The following is a 26,504-nucleotide window of genomic DNA, read 5'->3' as shown; positions in this document are numbered from 1 at the left end:
ATTACCGTATTCATACAAACTGATTTACACACCCGATTCTGTGGCATATAATAGGAATCACTTGCTGTTTTCCACTCTACAATCTCATTTACCTTACAGGTTATGAAAGTTGTGTGAACACACACCCTTCAAGTAAATCATAACTATATACTTTGTGACTTCAAATTTAACTGATACTGTGTATTCAGATTGATGATATAGAGGGCCTTTATATATGCAGGAAAACCTGTGATTTAGTATATATTTACAAGCAATGAACAACTAATCCTTTTCTTATTTATTGTAAGATTTGCACTACAATCATTCTAAACCATTATGAACAAGAAATGGAGGTGTGTGCACTAGTTGTGTGTGTCAGAATTCCAACAGAAAGAATTACTGTTAATATTTGTTAGTATGATGGAAGTAATCTAACTGTAACAGTGTGTGTGCCCATATGTGTATAGACACACATACATACATTTATGTAACTGAATCCATACACACATATCTAATATTGTCTTTGAAGATTTTATAATTTCCCAGAGAAAAACACAAAGAAGTCATATAGACTAGATGAACTTTCCCAATAGATGAAATGCACTAAAAACTTTTTTCAGAAATTAGAGAGGGAGAGGACTTAATACTTTCTCTACAGATCTTGCTCATACCATCCTAATCCACCCCCACCTCCCCAAGTTCATTAGATTTTTAACATATTGGAGGCCAAAAACTTGGGTCACGAAAGTGAATCATCCATAGATAATTTCTACTCCTTTTCAAGAAATATTTTGCTGACATCCACCTCATATTAGAAACTAAGAAAAGAGGAGGGAAGGTGATATTAACATTGTCCCAGGACTATCACACTCGAACATGTTCGGTAATTTCCACGACACATGTGGATTTTGAGTGCAAGATGTCAGGAGCCAGGAGGAATGCCCAGCTCATTCTAGAGATGGCCCTGACATCTTCCTTGAGGCGCCTCCTTCACCTGGGTTCTAACCCATCACTCACAGTCAGCCCTAGTGAGCAAACTCAGTTTCCAAGAGAGAAAAGCTGCTCAGTGCTATCCATACTGCTGCTGGAAATCATGACAATGTGATGAGAAGAACAAACAAAGGGTTATGGGGCTTCAGCCGCAGGAACCGTCAATGCTTCATGGTGGGGATGGCACTATCACTAGTTCTTCAAGAAGGATTCATGGAAGAATGGAATATAAGAAATTATATCAGCAAATGGAATACAAAAAGCAAAATGGTAGAGGGGACAAATGCAGCAAACAGTCAACTTCAGCTAACACTACCTGGATAAAAAACAAACAGGGGGATTGGAATGCAAAAGTCTGTGGCAAGGACCTCAAAGGCCACCCTGAAACACAAACACTTTGTTCTGTAGGTAATAGGAGTGAGTAAGAATGTTTATCACGATACTAAAATGCTTAGATTTGTGTTTTAGAAAGCATTCTTGGCTATGGTTTTGGATGAGAATAGAGGAAACTGGGTTATCTGAAGACCTGTCTTATTAATAATATTGCTTCCCATTTTCAGCCTGTGTTGACAGACAGGAAGCAGCCCCTTCCTACCTGGTAAGGATCACGTCACCCCGTAATGTCTGGATTGCACGTCTGCCTCACCCCCACACCATAAGCCTGCCAGGGGCATGGACCAGATTCGTTTCACCTTTGCATCCATGGACTTACAAATACTGTGAGATTAATTGTTTAGTTAATTAGCTTATTTCATAGGAAGGAGTAACGAATGGGGGAAGAAAGTAAAAGATAGAATGCATTTTCATTAAAGATTCGCTATAACTATGTTATTCCACACTGAGACTTTCTGCCAGATAGGATGTGATGCGTTTGTGTGATTAAACCTTTCAGATCAGGAAATTATAATCAATATTGAGGATATGAGTATGATTTTTTAGCTGAAAAATTTTAATTGTGTAGTGATGACAATATTTTGTATTTAACTAAAGTAATAGGATATGGCTGCTAAACTCCATTGTAATAAGTATATTTTGTCACGTATTCATAAAAAAAGACTTTTTGTGATAATGAGGGAAATACTGCTGAGCATTTAGGTGAGAAAAATGTATTTCGTTCAAATTCAGAATTAAGGTTGAAGTTAAATGAGGGACTTTAAAGAATTTGGGTCAACTTAAAAAGTTGGAATCTAGAACCCGTTTTAGGTATTATTGTCCATTTATCATAACAAAGGGAACAGCAAGGCTCAGGGAGGGTGTGTATTAAATTCGTAAGAAGCCTGGGAATCATAACATAATAGAAGTTTATAAAAATAATGTCTCCCACACACGAGTTTCTTACCCACCAAATAACTTTCTTGTCATATGTTAAAAATGCTTTACCTCAAATACAGTCTAACATTAGAATTTTTATCTGCTTTATATGCTGAGTGAGTGATTGCTGTCTTAGACATATATAAAAACCTTGACGATGTAGCGTTTTCAATTTTCCTATCAGAAAGAGGGAAATAGTCTTTAAGATGATGATAGCTACTATCTGGTTTACTCCAGAAAAGAATCCGATCCAAGATAAATTGTCCTGGTCAAGAGTGAGAGTGAGCATTACATAAATGAAGTGCAAAGCGACCAGGGAAGGTCCTTCTGGAAATGAAGTCATCTTGGAAAATTCGATCGAATTGGACACAATAGGTAGGAGGGAAATAGAAAGTCAGGGTTCAGCAGGTGAAACAGTCAGGACTGTGCCTGCTTCTCCATCCCTGAGCACTTACAGGTTGACTCAAGGATGCAGTGATTTCGATCATGATCTGGTTACTGAATTCACTGAATGTACGTGCCATTCCTGCACAGACATGCACACAGCGCTCTGACCCACCCTCTACTTTATGAGAAATCCTCCCTCGCTCATAAAAACAACCAATTGAAAGAACGATGTGTGAGAAACCTAAGAAAAAAGCCAAATTAATTCTCTCTAATTATTCTGGATCATAACCCTAGAGGGGACTGTAAGCATTTAATATTACATTGGTAAAAGGATTGTAATGGACATTGTGTGGGATACGTTTGGAAAGCCTGCTACTAAAATGCAACTCATTTGCTTTTATATGAACTATTTCACTAAGCTCTAGAATACCTGTTTATCGAATGACAGAAAAATTAACCCTGAAAGGAAACATGACAATGAATTAAAAATAAAAGGACATCCTTACCGAATTCCTTTGGTACCGTTATGGAATAGAGGCATATTTGACCAGCTGTGTAATTATGGGGGTAGTTTGGTGATAAAACTACTCCTTCTGATCCCATGTACTGGCCTCCGCAGGGAGCTGAAAATAAAACCAACCGAGAATGAGGTGCTGTGCAATAATAATAGTACACGTGATAGGTGAGCCAAAGTTGAAACACATCAAATACGTGAGCATGTTTACTGAAAACTTAACAAAATAATACGTTAAAATCTTGTTTTGCATTGCTATCAATGTAATAGAAAAACAAAGATTTACCAGGTAAGAAGTAATGCAACTTAGGAGAAAAACTTAATATTATTTTCAAGGCCATGTCTCAGATGTATTAAAATAATAAGGGAAACAGCTATAATAATAATAGAACAGGTTCTATAAAGACAAATGATTAAATTATTTTAGAAAGTCTCACCAGAGTTGTCTGTTCAAAGTCAATCCTCATATTAACTTAAGAGATACAAAGATTATATCAGTTTTCTATCACTTGTATATTAATATGGGACTAAAAGGAAAAATGGTTTGCTTTTTAGGGGGTTTTGTTTGTTTTAACATTTTATCTTATAGTTTCAGTAAAAAAGCAACATGTATAATTACTAACGCTTTTGGGGTCTCTTCCTATGAGTCCAATTTAAAACTAAAGGAATCCATTATTAGAAAGTTAGGGCTTATAAAATATAGAGAGGTGTGCGTGTGGCGGGGCGGGGGCGTATGTCTGTGTGTATGTGTATGTGTGAGTATGTCTTAATTTTTCCCCAGTTATCTTATTTACTTTGGCTTCACTTTTGCTGAGAAAACGAAACACACTGTACACAGATGTTCAAAGCACTTTTTAAAGCATCATGGAACAGACCTCCAATTAAATCCCAGCCATTTGATATCCAGTCTTTACATTGCCAGTACTCTATTTCCTTATATTTTTACATAAGGAGGGGTCAAGTCCGCTCTGCTCATCTATTTAGCACAGAGCACTGACCAGCGCAGGAGCCACTCAGTACAGCCTATTGCACCCTTACCTTGCTGGCTGTGGCCTGACTGCACTTCCTATCTTAGATATACCCTCACTGATTTGAATTCAGAATTATCTTCAGTATTTCAGAAAGGTTATATTTCTACAGCTCATTTCTTCTTGATATGGCAATTTTCTTTTTCTTTTCTTTTCTTTTTTTTTTTTGAGATGGAGTCTTGCCCTGTCACCCAGGCTGGAGTGCAATGGTGTGATCTCGGCTCAGTGCAACCTCCGCCTCCCTCCCGGGTTCAAACAATTCTCCTGCCTCAGCCTCCCGAGTAGCTGGGATTACAGGCATGCGCCATCACACTCGGCTAATGCTTTTGGGGTTCTTTTTTGTATCTTTAGTAGAGACGGGGTTTCACCATGTTGGGCAGGCTGGTCTCGAACTCCTGACCTCGTGATCCGCCTGTCTTGGCCTCCCAAAGTGCTGGGATTACAGGGGATTACAGGCGTGAGCCACTGTGCCCGGCCACAATGGCAATTTTCAAGCCTCAAAGGAAAAAAAAGTTAGAGATAACATGTTTAATCCTTTGAACGTTAATTAGCATTATGTTAAATCTTAATTGATGGACAGAACATTTTCCATGATGAATAAAACTCCTTAGAATATGGCAATGTTACGGTTAAGGCACCTTGTTAATGATGATTAGTTAAGAAATTTCCTGAAGCCCTGCATTACAATGGCTTGAAAAACTTGAGTTGTATTCTAAAAGTCAAAGGAAAACAGCTCAGACATCTGACAGCTTTGATCTGTTTATGATCAGCTAGCAGAGATTTTTACTTAACTAAGCTCAGCCTTCATGCTAGTGTCTTAATTCAAAATCACGTTATCACTCTAAAACACTTCTATTTAGTTTTTTACAGTTTTAAATAGAAACACTTTATTTTCACTTTTAGATGGAGGATATTTCTGTAAGCTCCAAAACTGAAGGTTTCTAGTAGAATCCTGGCGTCACTCACTCTACCAAGGCAGATACATCCCTCAGATATTTTCCTCCACCATAACCATGTGAGGTCAACCAGGTTATGTCAGAACTATCTTTTCTTTTTCCTCAAAAGCTTCAAGTTCAAGTTAAAAAAAAAAAACACAAATAAAGAATGAAAATGTATTTTATTTCCGCTCAGTCACATAAAATTCAAACATATCACTTTGCAAATGATCTTTTTTCCATTAAAAAATTAGTTTAAAATTTTAAATAAGAAGTATAAGTAAAAAGTGGAAAAACGTCATCACTGGGCCAAAATTTTGATTCCCAAATTATTAGCGATGGTAAACTAATTCTTAAAAAGAACATCTTCTGATCGCTCTGTCACGAGGCTGGAGTGCAATGGCACGATCTTGGCTCACTGCAACCTCCACCTATCGAGTTCAAGAGATTCTCCTGCCTCAGCCTCCGGAGTAGCTGGGACTACAGGCACACACCACCAAGCACAGCTCATTTTTGTATTTTTGGTAGAGACGGTTTTACCATGTTGGCCAGGATGGTCTCGATCTCTTGACCTCGTGATCCACCTGCCTCGGCTTCCCAAAGTGCTGGGATTGCAGGCGTGAGCCATTACGCCCGGCCATATGTTTTGTGATGGTTAATACTGAGTTTCAACTTTTGGATTGAAGGATACAAAGTATTGATCCTGGATGTGTCTGTGGGGGTGCTGCCAAAGGAGACTAACATTTGAGTCAGTGGGATGGGAAAGGCAGACCCACCCTTAATTTGGGTGGGCACCATCTAATAAACTGCCAGCATGGCTAGAATATAAGCAGGCAGAAAAATGTGAAATGAGAGACTGGCCTAGCCTACATCTCTCTCCTGGGTTGGATGCTTCTTGCCCCTGAACATTGAACTCCAAGCTCTTCAGTTTTGGAACTCAGAATGGCCCTCCTTGTTCCTCAGCCTGCAGACAGTGTATTGTGGGAGTTGTGATCATGTGAGTTAATGCTTAATAAATTCCCCTTTATGTATGTAGCTATTCCATTCGTTCTGTCCTTCTAGAGAACCCTGACTAATACACGTTTTAAAGTACAACTACAAAGAAACACTTTGTCCAAGGACAGAATAAAAGAGGACTGCCTTATGATACTAGAGGACACTTTAAAAAAGCCAAAGATGAAATTAAGGAAAACTGACTAAAAACTTCTGTCTTTTACTACCTTGATAAATGGTGCTTGTGCCTGTCCGTTCTTCCTCAGATCAGAAGGCTAAGCACCAGAAGAACTACAACAATTATATGTTTCATACATGACCAAACATTTGTGTTAGAAAAAATATGGACAGAATTTTTATTTAATTCTTTTTTTTTTTTTTTTTTTTTTTTTGAGACAGAGTTTCGCTCTGTCGCCCAGGCTGGAGTGCAGTGGCCAGATCTCAGCTCACTGCAAGCTCCGCCTCCTGGGTTCATGCCATTCTCCTGCCTCAGCCTCCCGAGTAGCTGGGACTACAGGCACCTGCCACTGCACCCGGCTAGATTTTTGTATAGAGACGGGGTTTCACTGTGTTAGCCAGGATGGTCTCGATCTCCTGACCTCGTGATCTGCCCCTCTCGGCCTCCCAAAGTGCTGGGGTTACAGGCGTGAGCCACCGTGCCCGGCCTAATTCTTAATAATTGTTATGTCTGTGCTAATCTAAGAAACAGCCATGGTGCTTCTCACCTTAGGAATTTTATTTTAATACAACAACAGAGGAAAAATAAATAAATGTTTGTTATTTGGTAATTAACATATTAAACAGATTATTGCCTAAATGAATAAAGACATACAAGAGCATTCATTGCTAATGTTAACAAGAAGCTTGCTTATCCATCTGGCTAATTAGAAAATATACATCTCATACATAAAGGCAACCACATAGAACCAAACTGAATACACAAAACTAGCAAACAGAGTCATTCTGACCCATGAAAGGGGCTCTACCTTGTTTCGATTTCCGTTACAATTCTACAAAAAACTTCAATAAGCAAAATTTGTAGGTAACAGATGAATAACCAGGAAAAACATGACACCATGCATCTAAAACAAACTGGTCCAAAATGCACCAACGGCATCCCATGATGTAGGAACTATCAAAATATTTAAAGTGGAGCAAAAGGCCCCAAGGTTAACTGGCGATCTGAATAAATCCCAGACACAGATTCATGCATAAAACATGCTGCTCTCCATGAGAGATCCAAGATGCACTACAGGAGAAGCCATCTCTGCTTTCCAGATTTCGAATACAAATTTTTATTTACAGGTAAATAGAATACTCCATATGGGGAAATGAGTATTCCATGCGTTATGCTCTTTGATGACTGGTAAAATAAATTGTGCCTCACTCTGCAGATCTTCAGACATGGAAAGTGAAACAATCTCTAATTAAAAATTTGGTTTCATATATATAACCTATATATATAGGAATATATATAAGAATATGTATATATCCTATCCTATATATAGGAATATGTGAATATATATACATATATGTGTGTATATATGTATAATTCCTATATATGTGTGTATAAATTAATATACATGTCTGTATAGCGAGAGAATATATATAAAGTGTAGAAAAAGTATTTTTCCTATGGCTAATACTTTAGCCATGCTTTTTCTATGGCTAAAGTTTTATCACTTCCCATACATCCAACTGTAATTGAATTTAATATAAATTAAATGCCTTTTGTATTATTAGTTAACAAAAGTACAGGATAAATCATCTTTCCTCAATTTCGCTACCTACTTTTATCTCCCTCATACTAGACTCTATATAATTGCTAAAGATATCTGAAGTGGGGGAAAAAATACACCAAGGGATGCAAAAATCATTTTCTGGGATATAAGAAAGAAAATTAGAATTTTTACCCAAAATTATTATTATTTTTTCTTGAGATAGGGTCTTGCTCTGCTGCCCAGGCTGGAGTGCAGTGATCCAGTCACAGCTCATGGTAACATCAACCTTCTAAGCTTAAGGGGTCCTCCCGCTACAGCCTCCCGAGTAGCTGGAACTCCACAGGTGCACCACCCTACCCAGCTCATTTTATTTTATTTTTATTTTTTATTTTTTTTGTAGAGATGGGGTCTATGTTGCCCTGAGTAGTCTTGAACTCCTGGCCTCAAGCGATCCTCCTGCCTTAGTCTCTCAAAGTGCTGAGATTACAGGCATGAGCAGCTTTGTCTGGTCTCAAATTCCATCTTTTTAAATGTCTGCATTCATGTAGTAATTATGTGGTCTATAATACAACTGCCGAGAAGGTCAGTACCTGTAATGTGTTGCAGACATCGAGGTTGCATGCTCAATAGTTATATTGATTGGATGTCAAATCAAAAAGGTTTGAGGTCATTGCCCTTTGCTACATCAAAATGGTTTTGGAAACCAGTTACATTCAGAATTAAGATTTACTAGTTTTGGGGAGCCTTATGCCTGTGGAATTTATCCTCCTAACATTTGTGACCTAGAGACTGGCATCGCTCTCAGCCTTGTGTATCTTGTCTGGAGTGACACAGACGGGAGGAGGTGAGGCGAGATCTGGTCACTCTGCAGGGCCCTCCTTTCAGTACTGCCATTGGCTCACAAGCCCGGCCTTGCCGGCACGGGCTACGCCTCGCCCAGAAGGGAGGATCCTCAGGACCTTGGACAGCAAGTCACCGCCGGCCCCTGGCCAACTGCAAGAGCACATGGCAGGCACCCAGAACCACCGGCATGCACTGCCCAGGCCGCTCAGGATATAAGGGGCACCCAGGCTGGCGGCAAGAGAGGAGGGGGTGGAGGCGTGGCCCCTCCTGGGCCAGGACAGGGAAGGGTGGGTGCTGGGCGGAGACTTCCAGCTCCCTCATGCCCACCTTCTCACCAAGTCACACCCACTTCTTAGCTTGGCTCCGTCCTGTTTTGGGGGCTGTGCAGGCATCAGGGAGACCTTAGTCCTGACTTGTAATGCTAGGTCAAAGGCTCTCTTTACCTCAAAGCCACTCTGGCTCACTGCCTCCCTCACCTATGAGCACGCTGAGTTCTATTTTAAGCTCCCAAGTGCTTCTTATTTTAGTTTTTAATAAACTTAGAAAAGAGGGACTGTATAACTTTCCGTTTAGAAAAGTCTCCCAAAGCAAGTAACACAATGACTAAACTACCAGAATTTTTAATTAAACAAATGACTAGAAAGGACTGATGCATAACCTGGCCTCTAATCATGATTTTAAAACACAAAAATTAACTTTCTCCATCTGTCGATCTGTCACCCAGGCTAGAGTGCAGTGGCGGGATCTCGGTTCGCTGCAACCTTCCCCTACTGGGCTCCAGTGATCCTCCTACCTCATCCTCCCAAGCAGCTGGGACTACAGGCATGAGCCACCACACCCAGCTAAGTTTTGTACTGCATTTTTGGGAGAGATGGGGTTTTGTCATGTTGCTCAGGCTGGTCTCAAACTCCTGAGTTCAAGAGATCCACTAGCCTTGGCCTCCCACAGTGCTGGGATTACAGGTGTGAGCCACCACACCTAGCGTAAGTTCTTACTCTGTGCCAGTCACTACTACTGCTGGGTCCAGACAAATACACTTCTTTAACTTAAAAGCTTGCAGGGTCTTAAGAGAATGGACTTAGAAACATAGAAATAACAGAACATGTCAGGGAAGTAGGTTTTGTTTTATTTTGTTTTGTTTGTTTGATTTCAGTTTCTTATATACCTTTTTCTTTTCTTTCTTTTTTTTTTTTTTTCCTTTTTTTTTTTTGAGATGGGGTTTCGCTCTTGTTGCCCAAGCTGGAGTACAATGGCACAGTCTCGGCTTACCACAACCTCTGTCTCCCGGGTTCAAACGATACTCCTGCCTCAGCCTCCCAAGTAGCTGGGATTACAGGCACGCGCCACCATGCCTGGCTAATTTTTTGTATTTTTAGTAGAAAGGGGGTTTCTCCATGTTAGCCAGGATAGTCTCGAACTCATGACCTCAGGTGATCCACCTGCTTCAGCCTCCCAAAGCGCTGGGATTACAGGCATGAGCCACTGCGCCCAGCCTCTTGTATGGTAATATTTAAAATGCTTATTTGGCCTGAAGGTGCCAGTAGTATTGTTAGGCCATCTTGAGGAAAACATGTTTGTTTCATAGTTTATCAAACTAAACTGGTCTTTGAGTTCATCTTAAAATAACCCTAGAAATGAATGTCTCTGCAAAAACCATGAAGTTCTACCTTCTTCTTCTTCTTTAAATACATACCATGCAAAATGTAAAGGGTACAAGTCATGGGTCCACAGCCTGAGGAGTGTTTGCCTGTGGAGACCCCCCTGAAACCACCACCTAGGTTAAGATACGTACTGTGGCCAGCAGCCAGGAAGTCTATCATCCCACTCTCCCCAGTTCACACCCACAGGGCAGCTGCTGTCTGACTTTATCACTGTAGGTTAGTTTTGTCTGTCCTTGAATGCTGATTCAATGATTTTACTAACTTAATTCCTAAGGAATTACAAACTATTGCTGTTTTGGGGGGAAATGACATATCCATTCAAATGTATGCATATTTGTTTTTTCTCTCTGTATATACAGATAGATAAATAGATGTGTGTGTGTGTGTGTGTGTGTGTGTGTGTATTTTTTTGAAATGGAATCTTGCTCTGTCACCCAGGCTGGAGTGCAGTGATGCAATCTCAGCTCACTGCAACCTCCACCTCCCGGGTTCAAGTGATTCTCCTGCCTCAGCCTACTGAGTAGCTGAGATCACAGGCACGCACCACCACGCCCAGTTAATTTTTGTATTTTTAGTAGAGACAGGGTTTCACCATGTTGGTTAGGCTGGTCTCGAACTCCTGACCTCATGATCCACTCGCCTCAGCCTCTCAAAGTGCTGGGATTACAGGCGTGAGCTACCGTGCCCGACTAGATGTCAGTATTTTATATATGGGGGAAGAGAGAGAGAGAGAGAGAGACAGAGAGAGAGACAAAAGTAACTAGGGAAGGCTAATTAGCACCTCTCATAAAGAACAGGTCTAGAACACACAAAAACAGAAGTGAAAAATGTCAAACTGTATGAGTGAAGGAAAAACATTGCTCCTCCCAGAAACCTATGAGAATGGCTAACACACTAGCTGCATTAAATGATCAATGAATGCCTGATATTCATTCCACACTAGCTCTCTAAGCAATCCTCACCACTGATTAGAGGAATACATGCTGAAATGTGAAACCATTTCTTCAATGAGATGCTGCATTTGAAAGGAAAGGTGTATTTCTAGAAAATACCCAAGTGTGCACTCACCATTACAGGAGGGCAGCACTTGGTCCCAGGAGGGTTTCCCATCAGCCCCAATCACACAGGTGATGGATGAGGGGTCAATAATCTTGTAGCCAGAGTCACACTGGTAAGTGATGGTGGAGCCAAGCTTGAAGTCTGTTCCAATTCTTGTCCCATTCATTATATTTCCTGGGTCAAAACAAGCTTCTCGTGGTTTCTCTGCAGAAGAAATGAATGTAATCTGCATGAGAACAGGAATTTTATTCTTGTTTGTGTATTTGTTTGTTGGGTTGGTTCTTTAATTGTGTTATTTAGGGCCCAGAACAGTGCCCTAAATAAGTAAAATGCTCAAAGAATATTGATTGATTGGCTAATGACCAAGTGAAACTATTAATTAAATAATAAATTCCTTTTAAATAAAATTATATTTCCATTTTAAAAACCACATTTTATCACAGCATTGACATAAAATTACCTTCATCTACATAAAAAATGTAGTTCTACGTTTTTATATATTTATGCTTTTTTGGCTATAGATTTTAGGGCTGAATCAAAGAAAAATTGACTAAAAAAATTGAGGTTCATTTTCTAACTTTTGTACATCAAACATATTAACATAAAATCATGCCACACCTTTCAGAAAAGGCTGGAGAATTTGGCTTCTCAAAATGAAACAGTTTAATTCCTGAAAGTTAAGAGCACTTTCTTATACGAATAACAATAGACAAACTTAGAAGATGAAGATGGATGGTCGTTCTCATTCTTTTACTACCGTATTTCTGTTGTTAGTCTTAATAGAGTAAACATCAAACTTAACAGAAAAAAATATACTGACTGATAGATGATGGTCAAACATTGTGCCCTGGATGTACTAACAGCCAATAGTTCTACCTTAGTTATAATAATTGCTGAAATGTATTGAGGGCTTATTATGTACCAGACACTGAACTAGGTGTATTTCTGGTTTAATTCTAATCTCCACGACACCTCTGCTAGGAAAGGATGTTAAGAAAGTAAAACTCAAGGAAAGTTAAGTCACTTCCACAGACACCCTGCAGAGACCTGCCCAATTCTGGGGCCCCTCAATTAGGCATTCACTTTTGGCTGCATTAAGTATTTCTTCTTCCCAAGTAAAAATACAAAACCTTTTCTCTTCAGAGTCATGTTGCTCTGCAGTCAATTTCAGTCATCTTCTGGCAGTCTTAATAGTTTTAATTTTCTATTTCAATAGACCATCTAAAGTATCTCTAAATGAAAAAGTGTATAACCCTATACTCTACCATCCTGCTAGAAATAAATAATATATAATGGAAGAGAAAAAGCAAAAACAAAAATGTTAAACTTTGGGAAGCTGGAGGAAGAAAAAGAGAACTGATTAACTGTATTGATTCAATATTTTCAATCATATTTTTAATAACCCATGTATCATCATCAACCAAACAGAGACGTCTTTGGTGATCACTGACTTAATCATTATATGCATTAGATAAATAATCTATTATAATAATGTGTTATATTTAATGAACTATATTTCTTATATATAATTTACATACTTTGATTAAATCTATATATAATATAGATTATATAAGTTTGTTCATTTGATTGAATTCGAGATTAAATGACACATATATATTTTATGTATATTTTTTGTTTTGTGCCTTCGAACCAGTGCTCTCTAATTGCTTTACTGAAAAGCCACTTGGAGACTGAAAATGGTAGCGGACATGTTGATAATTCTTTGTAACTGCATTAAGTCCCATATAGAACACAGAACATTAGCTTAAGGAAATACAGATCAAATAAGTAAACCTGTAGGTACTATAAAAGTTGCTCAATTTTTCTGATTTTTTATTCAATCATTCAACACAATGTACTGAGCATCTAGTGAATAGAAGCATTGGCCTTGTTCATAGTATTTTCCCCTATTGAAAATAAAAAATTTCCCAGTACACACCTATTAATATATGTCTGTTGCCCTTTTGTCCTTTTTGATCATTTTTTTGTTATAAATCTCTTTTAGTCTAGTTTCCCGTTTGATTAAATATCACCTACACAAATTTCTTCTTTAAGCCACTAATTTTGATTTCTGATGGCAGGATTTTTTCCCAATGAACTGCATCTAATCTTTTAGTTCCATTACTTAGTTGTCACTTCAGGATGTTCAGTGATAAATCACTGGCACTTTTTTTGCTTACAATTTGCCAGGCTTTCTAACTAGATGACTTCATAGCAGGCTGTGTTTTGTGTTGTCCTTGTCCGTTCCACTTAAGCATACCTTTGAGCTTTCCTGCATCAGAAGCCTGGTAGATTGCCTTAGCCAGGACCTGCGAATTGTTGCACAGCACGACTCCCTGGTGCCCTTTCTATTTCCCATCACGCCTAAGAACTGGATCTGTCACCTGCTTTACTATCCACACCAGCACTTGCTCTGGGCTGGATGCCATGATATCAGTGCCCTAGGCTGGATACAATGGCATCACTGCTCCAGGCTGGAAGCAATGGCATCATTTCTCCAGGCTAGATGCAATGACATCAGTGTTGTAGGCTAAATGCAATGACATCACTGCTCCGGGCTGCATGCAATGGCATCATTCCTATTCTCTTTCCTGTGATTTTTATTTTTCACAGACTCCACTGGAGAACTTTTAAAACCTCAAGAGCTATAGCTCCCAGTTAGATGGCCATACTGGTTACCCAAACAAAAATTAAGGAAGTTCTTTCTTCATGTTATTTGCAAGGCCTTTCACACTTCATTCATTCATTGGCCCATTTATTCATGTGCCTTAGGATGCCGGGGAGAACGGAGTTGTTGCAGTGGGCAATGATCAAGTACATTCTCACATTTATATGAGGATTTGTTTTGTTTATTTACTTGCCTGTGTGATTTTTTTTTCTTTCTTTTTTTTTGTGGGGGGCTATCATATAATAAGTAATGTCATGGTAAAATGCATTTTAGTGAATTCTTGTTAACACAGAAACTACCTTATGATGTGGCAAAGGCTCAAAAGTACTATTTTCACCTATTCCTAAACATGATGGATACTACCTCAAAGGCATAGGATACTCTGATTGCTAAGTCGTATACTTTTAAAAATTGCACATTTTAGTAAATATCCCTAAGTTTGTAGATTTTTTTTTTTTTTTTTTTTTTTTGAGATGGAGTCTCGCTCTGTCATTCAGGCTGGAGTGCAGTGGCCGGATCTCCGCTTACTGCAAGCTCCGCCTCCTGGGTTGACGCCATTCTCCTGCCTCAGCCTCCCCAGTAAGCTGGGACTACAGGCGCCCGCCACCGCGCCCGGCTAGTTTTTCTGTATTTTTTTTAGTAGAGACGGGGTTTCACCGTGTTAGCCAGGATGGTCTCGATCTCCTGACCTCGTGATCCGCCCACCTCGGCCTCCCAAAGCGCTGGGATTACAGGCCTGAGCCACCGCGCCCGACCAAGTTTGCAGATTTTGATGTTTGGGAGCAGAGAGACCAATTGCCTACTTAAAACTATATGAACAGGTCTGGTAATGAGGTAAGGAACATAAAATATATTCTTTTTAAAAATATTTTTCATACGAACTGAACTCAAAGGTATAAATAAATAAAAATATTTTCTTTTTTTTAAAGAAAACCCTCGTTACTGTGAAGTGATATTTTGTTAAGTCCGCTTCCCTAATTCTTTGTAATACACCTTGTATTTTATTTTGTTCACATGAGAAATAAACTTGAAAAAATACACATTTATTTTGATGGACCCAATAGCAAAATGCTGAATTGAGGGTGGTTTTTTAGGTCAGTCTGTTTTCCTTGGATGTTAATGGCAGAGAATGGTTTATAGCAAATCAATGGTGAATCACTGATCTGAGGACCAAAGGAAAGAGCTCTGAGCAGCGTCAGAAACCTTGCCAAACCTGCCCGGGTGACCGAGGCAGGGAAGGGCACAGACATATTGACATGGAAAATGTTGAGATAAAATGAAATTATTTTTGGCTGGGCGCAGTGGCTCATGCCTATAATCCCAGCACTTTGGGAGGCCGAGGCAGGTGGATCACCTGAGGTCAGGAGATCGAGACCAGCCTGACCAATATGATGAAACCCTGTCTCTACTAAAAATTCAAAAATTAGCCGGGCGTGGTGGTGGGTGCCTGTAATCCCAGTTACTCAGGAGGCTGAGGCAGAATCTCTTGAATCCGGCAGGTGGAGCTTGCAATGAGCTGAGATCAAGCCATTGCACTTCAGCCTGGGCAACAGGAGCAAAACTCTGTTTCCAAAAAAAAAAAAATAGTGATTTTCATGTACTTACATTTAATCATCTTGAAGAAACAAATTATAAGACGTTAAAACCCATCTTAAAATAATTACTAAATGTCATCAAACTCTTTATTTTACAAACCACAGTTTATTTTTATATGGTCATGAATTTGGACAGTTTGTCCCCCTCTCTTTCTTCCTCCAGTTAAGGTAGAAATGCACCTCGGGAATATCTTCACTGGGGAGGGAGAAGACATGTATCTTCCCAGATGGAGGAGACACAGGTCAGCACTTGGGTATTAAACAGATAAGCAAGATGTTACAAAGCAACGCTTACAATAAAAACAGTCCTGATACAAGTCAATTCCCACCCCAATTCAGGCAGTCACAGTACCTTTAAACTCAATGGCGAACCCCGACAAGCCCACAGAGGCATCACTCCGAAACGCCAGAAAGAGGCTGTTTCCGCTACTCTCTATTCTTTCTGGGGCTTGAGCGCCCTGGTAACTCCCAATGAGAGGGCTGTTGGAATCCTCCCCTTCATAGATGTGTAGGAAGTCATAGCTGGGCTCCATGTTGAAACTAAAGAAAAGAATAGTAATTACGTCATAGGGCAAATAGAGATTTACCTTATCTTCCAGAGTGGTAAGCCTTTGAGTGCACAGTGATTTTATTTGCTTTTGTCTAATAATTTTTCAATTAGGGCAATCCAAAAGTTAAATGTAATATGAATCAAAATATTAATAAAATAGCAATAAGTATAAAATATATCAATTATGACAAATTGTATTTTGCCTAATTGCCATCATGTTCAATACAATATTATTTTGACCATAGCCAAAAGGAAATAAGTCATAATAGCAGAGTTACGCTATCTTTTCCCTGTACCCATTAATTTGCTAAATCAGATGCAGTTTAAAAGAACAGAGCTCAAAAGAGATACATTTCCACTGACCTTTTATCTTTATCTGAATATTTTTAGTTTTGAAAATATTGGAATAGTCAGTAGAATTACTATTCTTAAAGGTTTTTTTTTTTTTTTTTTTTTTTTTTTAAACAAACAAACAAACAACCTGTACATTATTTTTACTTAAAAAATGCAGTTGTTCCAGCCTGGGCAACATAATGAGATCCTGTTTGTACAAAAATACAAAAATTAGTGGAGTGTGGTGGTGAACACTCGTAGTCCTAGCTACTCAGGAAGCTGAGGCTGAAGGATCACCTGAGGCCAGGAGTTTAAGACTGCAGTGAGCTGTGACCACACCACTGCACCCATGTACTCCAGTCTGAGACAGAACAAGACCTTGTCCAAAAAAAAAAAAAAAAAGCCTCCACTTGCTTGGATGAATCAGCCAATATTAATGGTCCCTACAATGCACAGCATAACCTTTCTCACATCATGTTTCACCATCACTGAATATCCCAGTTTCTTTCTCTCTCCCTTCCTTTCTTTTTCTCTCACTTTCTCCATTTTTCTCTATTTCTCTGTCCTCTAACATTAACATACAGTCAGTCCCCAAAGAGTGTAACAATTTAAACCCAAAGCTCTCAAGGGCTAGGCTGTATTTGCCATTGGTGATGTGTAGGCTGATAGTCTGTGAGCTTTAAAAGTATGCATACTCTAAGGGAAAGGCTGAACTTGGTTAAGATGTCTACGATCTTGATGTGAACAGAATAAATTGATAAAGTAGAAGTATTAAAACCATCCGTTGTGGCCGAGCGCGGTGGCTCACGCCTGTAATCTCAGGACTTTGGGAGGCTGAAGTGGGCGATCATGAGGTCGGGAGTTCGAGACCAGCCTGGCCAATGCGGTGAAACACTGTCTCTACTAAAAATATAAAAATTAGCTGAGCATGGTGTTGCGCGCCTCTAGTCCCAGCTGCTCAGGAGGCTGAGGCAGAAGAATCGCTTGAACCCAGGAGGCAGAGGTTCCAGTGAGTTGAGATCATGCCCCTGTACTTCAGCCTGGGCGACAGAGCAAGGCTCCATCTCAAAAACAAACAAGCAAGCAAGCAAACCAACAAACCCATCCCTTGCAGCCACCCCTTCCCTCTTCTCTTCTCTATAGCAGGTTTTTCGTATGTGTCTTTAAAAAGCACTCAATTTATGAAGCTCCCACTTCCTTTCCTTTCCATTTGCAGAAATTTAGGACAACTGAGTCAGAGAAGGTCAGGGTTTTTGCTTGTTGGTTTGTTTGTTTTTGTAATCATTAAAATGTTCTAAGTGGCTCCATTTGATCTGGAGATTTGAACGATAAAACAGCAACAGAAGGTCCCTCCTGGAGGGGTCCACTGCACCATGAAGGGGACCAGAGGACGTGGGACCACCAGCATCAGTGCAACGCCCAGCCTGCATCACGCCGTCCTGTTTCGGGTCAAGGATACCCTCACTCCATATTCTGAATATATTTATTAAAGGAAATTTAGGAAATTTAGTCTGTTTATTTGACAAGCTCACTGACGTCAGGAATGAAGAAGGAATAAAAGGTTGGAGTTACTAGGTATAGGGGCTAGCAGGAATGGTATGGGTTAAGTAGAATTTTATTGGAATAATTACTGTATTTAGAGTGTTTGCAAGGATGTTATTAAAATCTGGTCATGCCATATCCCCAATATTTGGCTTAGTTAATTATCATTATTGGTAATTTATTCAACACTGCAAATACTACCAGACACAGGAAAACAATAAAACACTATATATCCCATCTGCTGTCCTTTTTTTGCCTGTATCAAAATTCATGTGTAGAAGTCTGGAGTGAAATTTATAATTAATTATGGTTCCTTTGGTGAACTCCTTATTGCTACCTCTGCCAGCTGCACGTGTCTCTAAGCTCTAATAGCATACCAAAGCCTGACTCAGTGTTTCAGCCACATTTGATTTGAACCCCAATGTGTGAGCTCCACAGTCCACAGGGAAATTTGATGGAACATCCTCTTTCTAAAGACCCACAGCCCTGAATGAGCCTGGAAGCGCATATGTCCTTCAGGTCATTTGATTCTTTGCCTTTATCATTAGTAATGACAGACTCCCACTCTCCCACAAAAAGCACACCTGAATTTGCCATCATCCTGACAGTGCATCTTGGCCAGCCCTCATCAGCACCAGCCTCCTGTTTGGGAAGCTGGACATCCTCGTCCCTAAACAGGATTCTGGCCTCTCCCTCCTCACTACTTCCCAGGAAGAGGTTCACTTGATCACATGCAAACTCCAGATCACAGAAGTCACTGGTTTTCAGATTTCTGAAGTTTCTGAGACATTGGGTCAGGTAATGAGTCATACAATCTATAGGTTGGGAGAGGCTTCAAGATTATCTGTTTCAAACTTCCAGAGGGGTGTATAAAACACAGTGAAAAAGTCCTTGCACAAAAATGCCTTAAATATGCATATCATCAAAAGAGTTGCACTTTACGGGAAGGAGGAAACTCTTACTAACAAGGTTCTGTGTTCACTTTCAATTATTTCTTTTCTTTTCTTTTCCCTTCCTTCCTTCCTTCCTTCCTTCCTTCCTTCCTTCCTTCCTTCCTTCCTTCCTTCCTTCCTTCTTTCCTTCCTTCCTTCCTCTCTCTTTTCTTTTCTTTTCTTTCTCTTCTTTCAGTCTTCCTGTCTTCCTTTCCTTTCCTTTTCTTTTCCTTTTTTTTTTTTTTAAGATAAGGTCTTGCTCTGTTGCCCAGACTAGACACTATCATAGCTCATTGCAGCCTCCACCTCCTGGGCTCCAGCAGTCCTCCTGTCTCAGCCTCTTGAGTAGCCAGAACCACAGGCATACACAAGGACACCAGGACAATGTTTAAAATATTCTTGTAGTGACAGTCTTACTATGTTGCACAGGCTGGTCTCAAACTTCTGAACTCAAGTGCTCCCCATCTTGGCCTCCTGAAGTGCTGAGATTACAGGCATGAACCACCACACCTGGCTTCAATTGTTAATCCACTTATAATATTTTGAAACCAGAGGTGCCTCCTAATTTTAAGGAGGATGCTGCTAGAATTTAACATTAACAAAACCCACAAAGATATCTAAAAAATATAGCCAGTGAGTGTTCACTGGTTTTCTGTAATAGCTAAGAAACATTTGGTAAATTTGTGGCAGTTTAGTAAATTCAGGAAAAGATGATTATCAACCTACTTAAGATTCAGAATCACAGAAACGTAAAATTCTACTGACTCAGATCTCATCAGAGGGAGAAAGTGAGGGAACGTAAACACATTCAGGCCTTGAATATTGACATAAAGATTTCTAGAAAAGGAAACTGGCTCCATTGACAGATTAAAAACTCTAATCCCAGGTACTTGCCCTGGATAGCTGAAAGGTCAATAGGAAAGTCTACAGAATGACTCACCTTTGCAAATATCACATTCATTTAGTTCAAAAGTCAAAGTCTAAAGTTAGAAAAGATCTTTGGATTCAATAAAAAGTAATTATCATATACTATATCCTAATAATATAATTGTTTAAAGAGTTTATTTTCATAAAATGGCCACAGTATTTGACCTTCCATCCTCTAGTTTAGTAAGAATAAGTTAGCATATTTTTAGGACTGAAATCTAGTAACTCAGACTTTACAGCAACCACATTTGGGGAAAGTTTCATTTTCAAGGCCCTATTAAGTCTTAATTATTGTAATGATATTAGCAGTGCTACCCTCAGGAAAGTCAGGATGTGCTGTGGAAAGGAATTCACTATCATGCATTGAGCATGACAGGAGGCATTGATGAGAAATTACACCAAGTGTCTCCATACCATATTTTTATTATTTTTATTGAACATTCTGTAAGTTAAGCCTTCTCATAGGGAGCACATTGTCTGCAAGATAAACAGTATTTAAAGATAATTCATGTGCATCTTCACATAAGTAGAATACTCCAAAGCAAAATAATGTATTCCCATTTATGTCATTTTGCAGCCTGGTGTAGTCTCCATTAGACACAAAATCTAGTGCTTACCTAGATATAACACTGGAGACTATGAGGTCATAAAAGAAGTAATTTTTAGGTATGGCATTAAAAATCCTACTAAAAAGAGGAGTTCTGCAAGAGACAGTACCTTTTGAATATCAAAGCAATGACAAAGTCCGGGTTCACTTTTACTCTCCAGTCACATTCCTTCCCGGGAGGATATGGTTGTGGGTAGTTGGGTGATAAAATAACACCTGCTGGGCCCGTCAGATTCCCTCCACAAGCAGCTGTCACAGAAAGAAAGTTACAGAGACAAAGTTAGGAGAGAGAAGAATGCCTGCCAGTCAGTGTAGAATGAGACATCACAGAATTCTTTAAGAAAAAGAGCTTGTTCATCAGCATTTTTTCCCCATCAAAGAGATTGTGTGTTGGTTATCAATTATCCAGATAAAACTGTAAGACCCAGGAACCCTGTACATTTTTCATGTAATTGTTAATGAATTTTACATAACATTCCACCCCATTTTCAAAGAGAATTCTGGCACATAAAATTTCTTTCCTATAATTTAAAATTTTCTCAATTAAATGAAAGATGACTTAATCCCTACACCTGCCAACGTGCACACATAGGAACAAACAGGAAAACACTTGAATAAAAAAATCCCATGGTCATCATTTTATGGCCGTGTTAATTCTTTTGCTATTTCTCATAGTTTATAAAATCATTGCCTATTTCTTCCTGAGTGCCTGCTTCATGTGGTACAGTGATCATCTGGCTCCCGTTCACTGTTTTATCCCTGATGTCTAGGCGGTTTCTGGATCGGAATAAGTGTGCAGGAAATGGTTACTGGGTACATGAAAACATGGCCTTTCACATCTTCCCAGTCCTCTAGTGTATGGAAGGCTTGAATTCCTTTCCGCATGTTTCAAAGTGGCAAAGCAGACCCCAAAAGTTTAAGTGACCTCTAAGTATACATATCAGTGAGGAGCTGAGTTGGAACATTACTGTCTGGAAATACCATTTGATCACAATGCTTGGTATATTATTAGAAAGAACCACTTTATAGGATAATAACAAATTTAGTTTGTGTTTGAAGTCATCAATTTTGAATTAAATGTGTTTACATTTATATTAGCAAGGCAGTAATTATGTAGCTCAATGTGGTTAATAGGGAAGCCAATTTTTGTTCTTGAATTGGAAAGATTTTAGGATTGTTTTATAAGGTTTCTCCTAAACCTCTCATCTCAGGGAAGGTGTGAAAATACTGCAGAATTTATAAGTATACACATTTTAGATACATAATATGCTGCGTTTAAAAGTTGTTTATATCAAATATTGTGGTTTGTCACCAAGTTGTTTAAAGCGTGACTACAATTAAATCATAGTCTTCCCCTTAAGTTATATGTCTTATTTCATTCCCATTATTGCTCATATATGCATTAAAAAATATATAGAAGAGAAAATGTCTTAATTGCTGATTTTTTCCCCTACACAAAAGAGATTTTGTTTTGTAAATAAGATGAAGGAAGATGAAGACCCATGCTTCACAATTTTCAGTAATGAGGGTGTCTTTAAATACTTACTTAACATTTCTGAAAACTTAATTTTTATAATAAGAAATACAACTAACTCCAGTAGTTTTTGTTATACTCTCACAGCCTAATTGAATGCAAACACTGAATGCCACTGCAGAAAATATTTATAATAATAAATTCTACAGATATATGTTCAAGAGTAATATAATTTTTACAGAAAAAGATTAAAACTTGATTTTCCCCAGTACGCTTTTTTTAAAAAAAAAGAATTGTGCAGAAGAAACTGTCCCCTCAGCTCTCACAGGGCAGCTCCTCCTCAGATTCACCCTCAGCTCCCACAGGGCAGGGGCTCCTCAGAATCACCCTCAGCTCTCACAGGCCAGTTCCTCTCAGAATCACCCTCAGTTCTCACAGGACAGTGTCTCCTCAGAATCACTCTCAGCACCCACAGGGCAGTTCCTCTCAGAATCACCCTCAGTTCTCACAGGGCAGTTCCTCCTCGGAATCACCCTCAGCTCCCACAGGGCAGTTCCTCTCAGAATCACCCTCAGCTCCCACAGGGCAGTGTCTCCTCAGAATCACCCTCAGCACCCACAGGCCAGTTCCTCTCAGAATCACCCTCAGCTCTCACAGGGCAGTTCCTCTCAGAATCACCCTCAGCTCCCACAGGGCAGGGGCTCCTCAGAATCACCCTCAGCTCTCACAGGCCAGTTCCTCTCAGAATCACCCTCAGCTCTCACAGGGCAGTTCCTCTCAGAATCACTCTCAGCACCCACAGGCCAGTTCCTCCTCGGAATCACCCTCAGCTCCCACAGGCCAGTTCCTCCTCGGAATCACCCTCAGCTCTCACAGGCCAGTTCCTCTCAGAATCACCCTCAGCTCCCACAGGGCAGTTCCTCTCAGAATCACCCTCAGCACCCACAGGCCAGTTCCTCCACAGATTCACCCTCAGCTCTCACAGGCCAGTTCCTCTCAGAATCACCCTCAGCTCTCACAGGCCAGTTCCTCCTCGGAATCACCCTCAGCTCTCACAGGACAGTGTCTCCTCAGAATCACCCTCAGCTCTCACAGGCCAGTTCCTCTCGGAATCACCCTCAGCTCCCACAGGGCAGTTCCTCTCAGAATCACCCTCAGCTCTCACAGGCCAGTTCCTCTCAGAATCACCCTCAGCTCTCACAGGACAGTGTCTCCTCAGAATCACCCTCAGCTCCCACAGGGCAGTTCCTCTCAGAATCACCCTCAGCACCCACAGGCCAGTTCCTCCACAGATTCACCCTCAGCTCTCACAGGCCAGTTCCTCTCAGAATCACCCTCAGCTCTCACAGGACAGTTCCTCTCAGAATCACTCTCAGCACCCACAGGGCAGTTCCTCTCAGAATCACCCTCAGCTCTCACAGGGCAGTTCCTCTCAGAATCACTCTCAGCACCCACAGGCCAGTTCCTCTCAGAATCACCCTCAGCTCCCACAGGGCAGTTCCTCCTCAGAATCACCCTCAGTTCTCACAGGACAGTTCCTCCTCGGAATCACTCTCAGTTCTCACAGGGCAGTGTCTCCTCCGAATCATGCTGCTGACAGCGTGGAGAAGTGCTTGCGTGGACCGATGAGGGAGGAGAGCTGATGCAGAGAAAGAAGGTACCTGAAAGTCTAGAAGATTCTGCTCCACGCAGGTTTTGAAAGATGAAAAATGACAGATTCAGGGCACTGTCTACAGGGTGCTACCAGCAGGAATAGTTCAGGGATATGATTCAAATATTGATTTAAAAGACACACAGGGGAAACCCTGTCTTAATCACGTAGGTCCCAGGAGGCACTTTCAAACGAGGTGATTTAAAAGCTGAAAGTGGAATTAAGGAGTGCTGCCTGGCCTTGTTTGGTCTCTCGTTTGGTCTGGTATTCTTCATGTTCGTTTTCTTAGGTTTTAATTATCTTGCAAAATATTTTGGAAAGGATTAGAATAGTAAAAAATGCAACTCAGAGATGCTAGGAAATTCTCCAGAAGGAATAAATGTAGAGATAAAATCCACCTATTCTTTTCAACCCACCAACCCCTTATTCAAAACCTTTAGCCACTATGCTAAATAGCAAACATACATATGTAGCAGCTTCTTCACCATCAGGGTTTGAAGCTACGGTCCTTAATGAGACCCATCTACATTTCTGCATTAAAACATGTGAATGTTCACACCATTGGGTGCGATACATATTTTCTAAATAGACACCTTTATGTCAGGACAGTCTGTTGTCCCTAAATGAATTTCTGCAAACCTAGGTTACATTTTGGCTTTTCCGATTGTTTTGCAATTTGGACTTGGGGAAAAGCAATTGCAGGCTATATAAGAAAATGAAGACTCTTTAGGGATACTTTACTCAGAATAAGGAAGTTGAAGCCGAACACGGTGGCTCATGCTTGTAATCCCAGCACTTTGGGAGGCCTAGGTGGGTGGATCATCTGAGGGCAGGAGTTCGAGACCAGCCTGGCTAACATGGCAAAACCTCACCTCTACTAAAAATACAAAAAATAGCTGGGCTTAGTGGCGCACACCTATAATCCCAGCTACTCAGGAGGTTGAGGCAGGAGAATCGCTTGAACCTGGGAGTGGAGGCTGCAGTGAGCCAAGATCCCACCACTGGACTCCAGGCCTAGGTGACAGAGCAAGGCCCTGTCTCAAAAAAAAAAAAAGTCATTAATGTCCTTTGGTCTACAGAATTCTCCTTCTAGACTAAGTCAAAAAGCTAAACAGAAGAGCCTTTATGGTAGGAGTCATTTTGGATGTAACAATAACAGCAAAAAAAAGTGAGGCATCCACGCAACATTCAAGAAAAAGCAACCGCAAATGGCAGGTGTTGAAAATAAATGTTGTCACACACAACAGGTGAGAGGTTAAGATATTTTATGAAAGAGAAAGAAAGAGAGATAGCCAGTAATGAGTAAATATACACTGATAATGAAAAGGAAAAAAGTAAGTTAGCTGATCAATCAGGAAAGAACAAATTCAAACAGCCAACAAGCATATGAAAAAAAAAGTTCGACCTTATTATTAATTTAAAATGCCAATTAAAACAAGACATCATCACTCTTTGCCTTAAGATCTATCATGTGTGGTGTGTTCTCTGAGTCAGAGAAAATATTAATAAATATTTATGGCTGATGGCAAGGTAAATCTGTGTGACTGCTCTGAAAGTGATTTTAAAAATGGGCCGGGCGCGATGGCTCACACCTGTAATCCCAGCACTTTGGAAGTCCGAGGCAGGCAGATCACGAGGTCAGGAGTTTGAGACCAGCCTGGCCAACATAGTGAAAACCCATCTCTACTAAAAATATTAAAAAAATTAGCCGGGCGTGGTAGTGGGTGCCTGTAATCCCACCTACGTGGGAGGCTGAGGCAGGAGAATTGCTCGAACCTGGAAGGTGGAGGTTGCAATGAGCTGAAATCATGCCACTGCACTCCAGCCTCAGCGACAGAGAGAGACTCCACCTCAAAAACAAAATGAAACAAAAACATGTTTAAAAAGTCCTAGAAATATGCAAGTTTGTAGAAATATGTCATTTGTCAATAATCATGATTTATTTTGCAACATGGGTGCTCATTGCAGCTATCTTTAGAATAGGGAAAAGGTTAAAACAACTTAATTATACAATAATAAGGGACCTGAAAAGTCAATATTGGTAGATTCAAACAAATAGACACTAGAGAGTGGCATTGGTGGTGTAGTGGTGCCTTCTAAAGAGATATGATTTAGTCATTAAAAATTAGTAGAAAATACATAGTAACATAAAATATACACACCACGTACTGGTAAGTAAAAAGTGCAATTTACAAAATAGTCATGCAGGATGCTGTCATTTTAAAACTTTTTTATTTTTGAGACAGAGTCTCACTCTGTTGCACAGGCTGGAGTGCAGTGGCGTGATCCTGGCTCACTGCAACTTCTGCCTTCCAGGTTCAAGCAATTCTTATGTTTCAGCCTCCCAAGTAGCTGGGATCACAGGCGTGCACCACCACACCTGGCTAATGTTTGTATTTTTAGTAGAGATAGGGTTTGACCATATTGCGCAGGCTGGTCTCAAATTTCTGACCTCAAGTGATCTGCCCGCCTTGGCCTCCTAAAATGCTGGGATTACAGGCGTGAGCCACCGCGCCCAGCCTAAAACATTTTAAAATAGATTACATATACATAATTATGAAATCATTTATAAATGTCTATATTAATTTGTAATTGTCTCCAGGTAAAAAGATGACAATGTTTTTCTCCTCTTTAATATACTTTATAAAATGTCTTCAGTAAAATGTATTACCCTTTAATATGAAAAAAGGTAAAAAAATTAAAAAGTGTTTTGAATCTTTGAAACATAATTTACATAAGTGCTAATTATGATTAACTCATGCCCTAATGGGCAAGCTTGTCACAAAGGACGTAAACCTCATTCC

The 26,504-nt window shown here is 40.0% G+C and overlaps 1 protein-coding gene across 1 annotated transcript in view; it reads right to left on the bottom strand.

Moving 5' to 3' along the window:
- Nucleotides 1-26,504, bottom strand: part of CSMD1 (CUB and Sushi multiple domains 1) — a 2,061,182-nt gene that overhangs the window by 271,723 nt on the left and 1,762,955 nt on the right. Inside the window, exons 27-30 of the mRNA XM_025393463.1 lie at nucleotides 20,686-20,824; nucleotides 16,037-16,224; nucleotides 11,431-11,625; nucleotides 3,174-3,290 (exon numbers count right to left, since the gene is read on the bottom strand). Coding sequence (XP_025249248.1) covers nucleotides 3,174-3,290; nucleotides 11,431-11,625; nucleotides 16,037-16,224; nucleotides 20,686-20,824 — 639 coding nt within the window. The remainder of the gene's footprint in view (nucleotides 1-3,173; nucleotides 3,291-11,430; nucleotides 11,626-16,036; nucleotides 16,225-20,685; nucleotides 20,825-26,504) is intronic.

This window comes from Theropithecus gelada, chromosome 8, assembly GCF_003255815.1.
Source record: "Theropithecus gelada isolate Dixy chromosome 8, Tgel_1.0, whole genome shotgun sequence".
Classification (NCBI taxonomy): Eukaryota; Metazoa; Chordata; class Mammalia; order Primates; family Cercopithecidae; genus Theropithecus; species Theropithecus gelada.
This window is presented reverse-complemented; position numbering and strand designations above follow the sequence as displayed.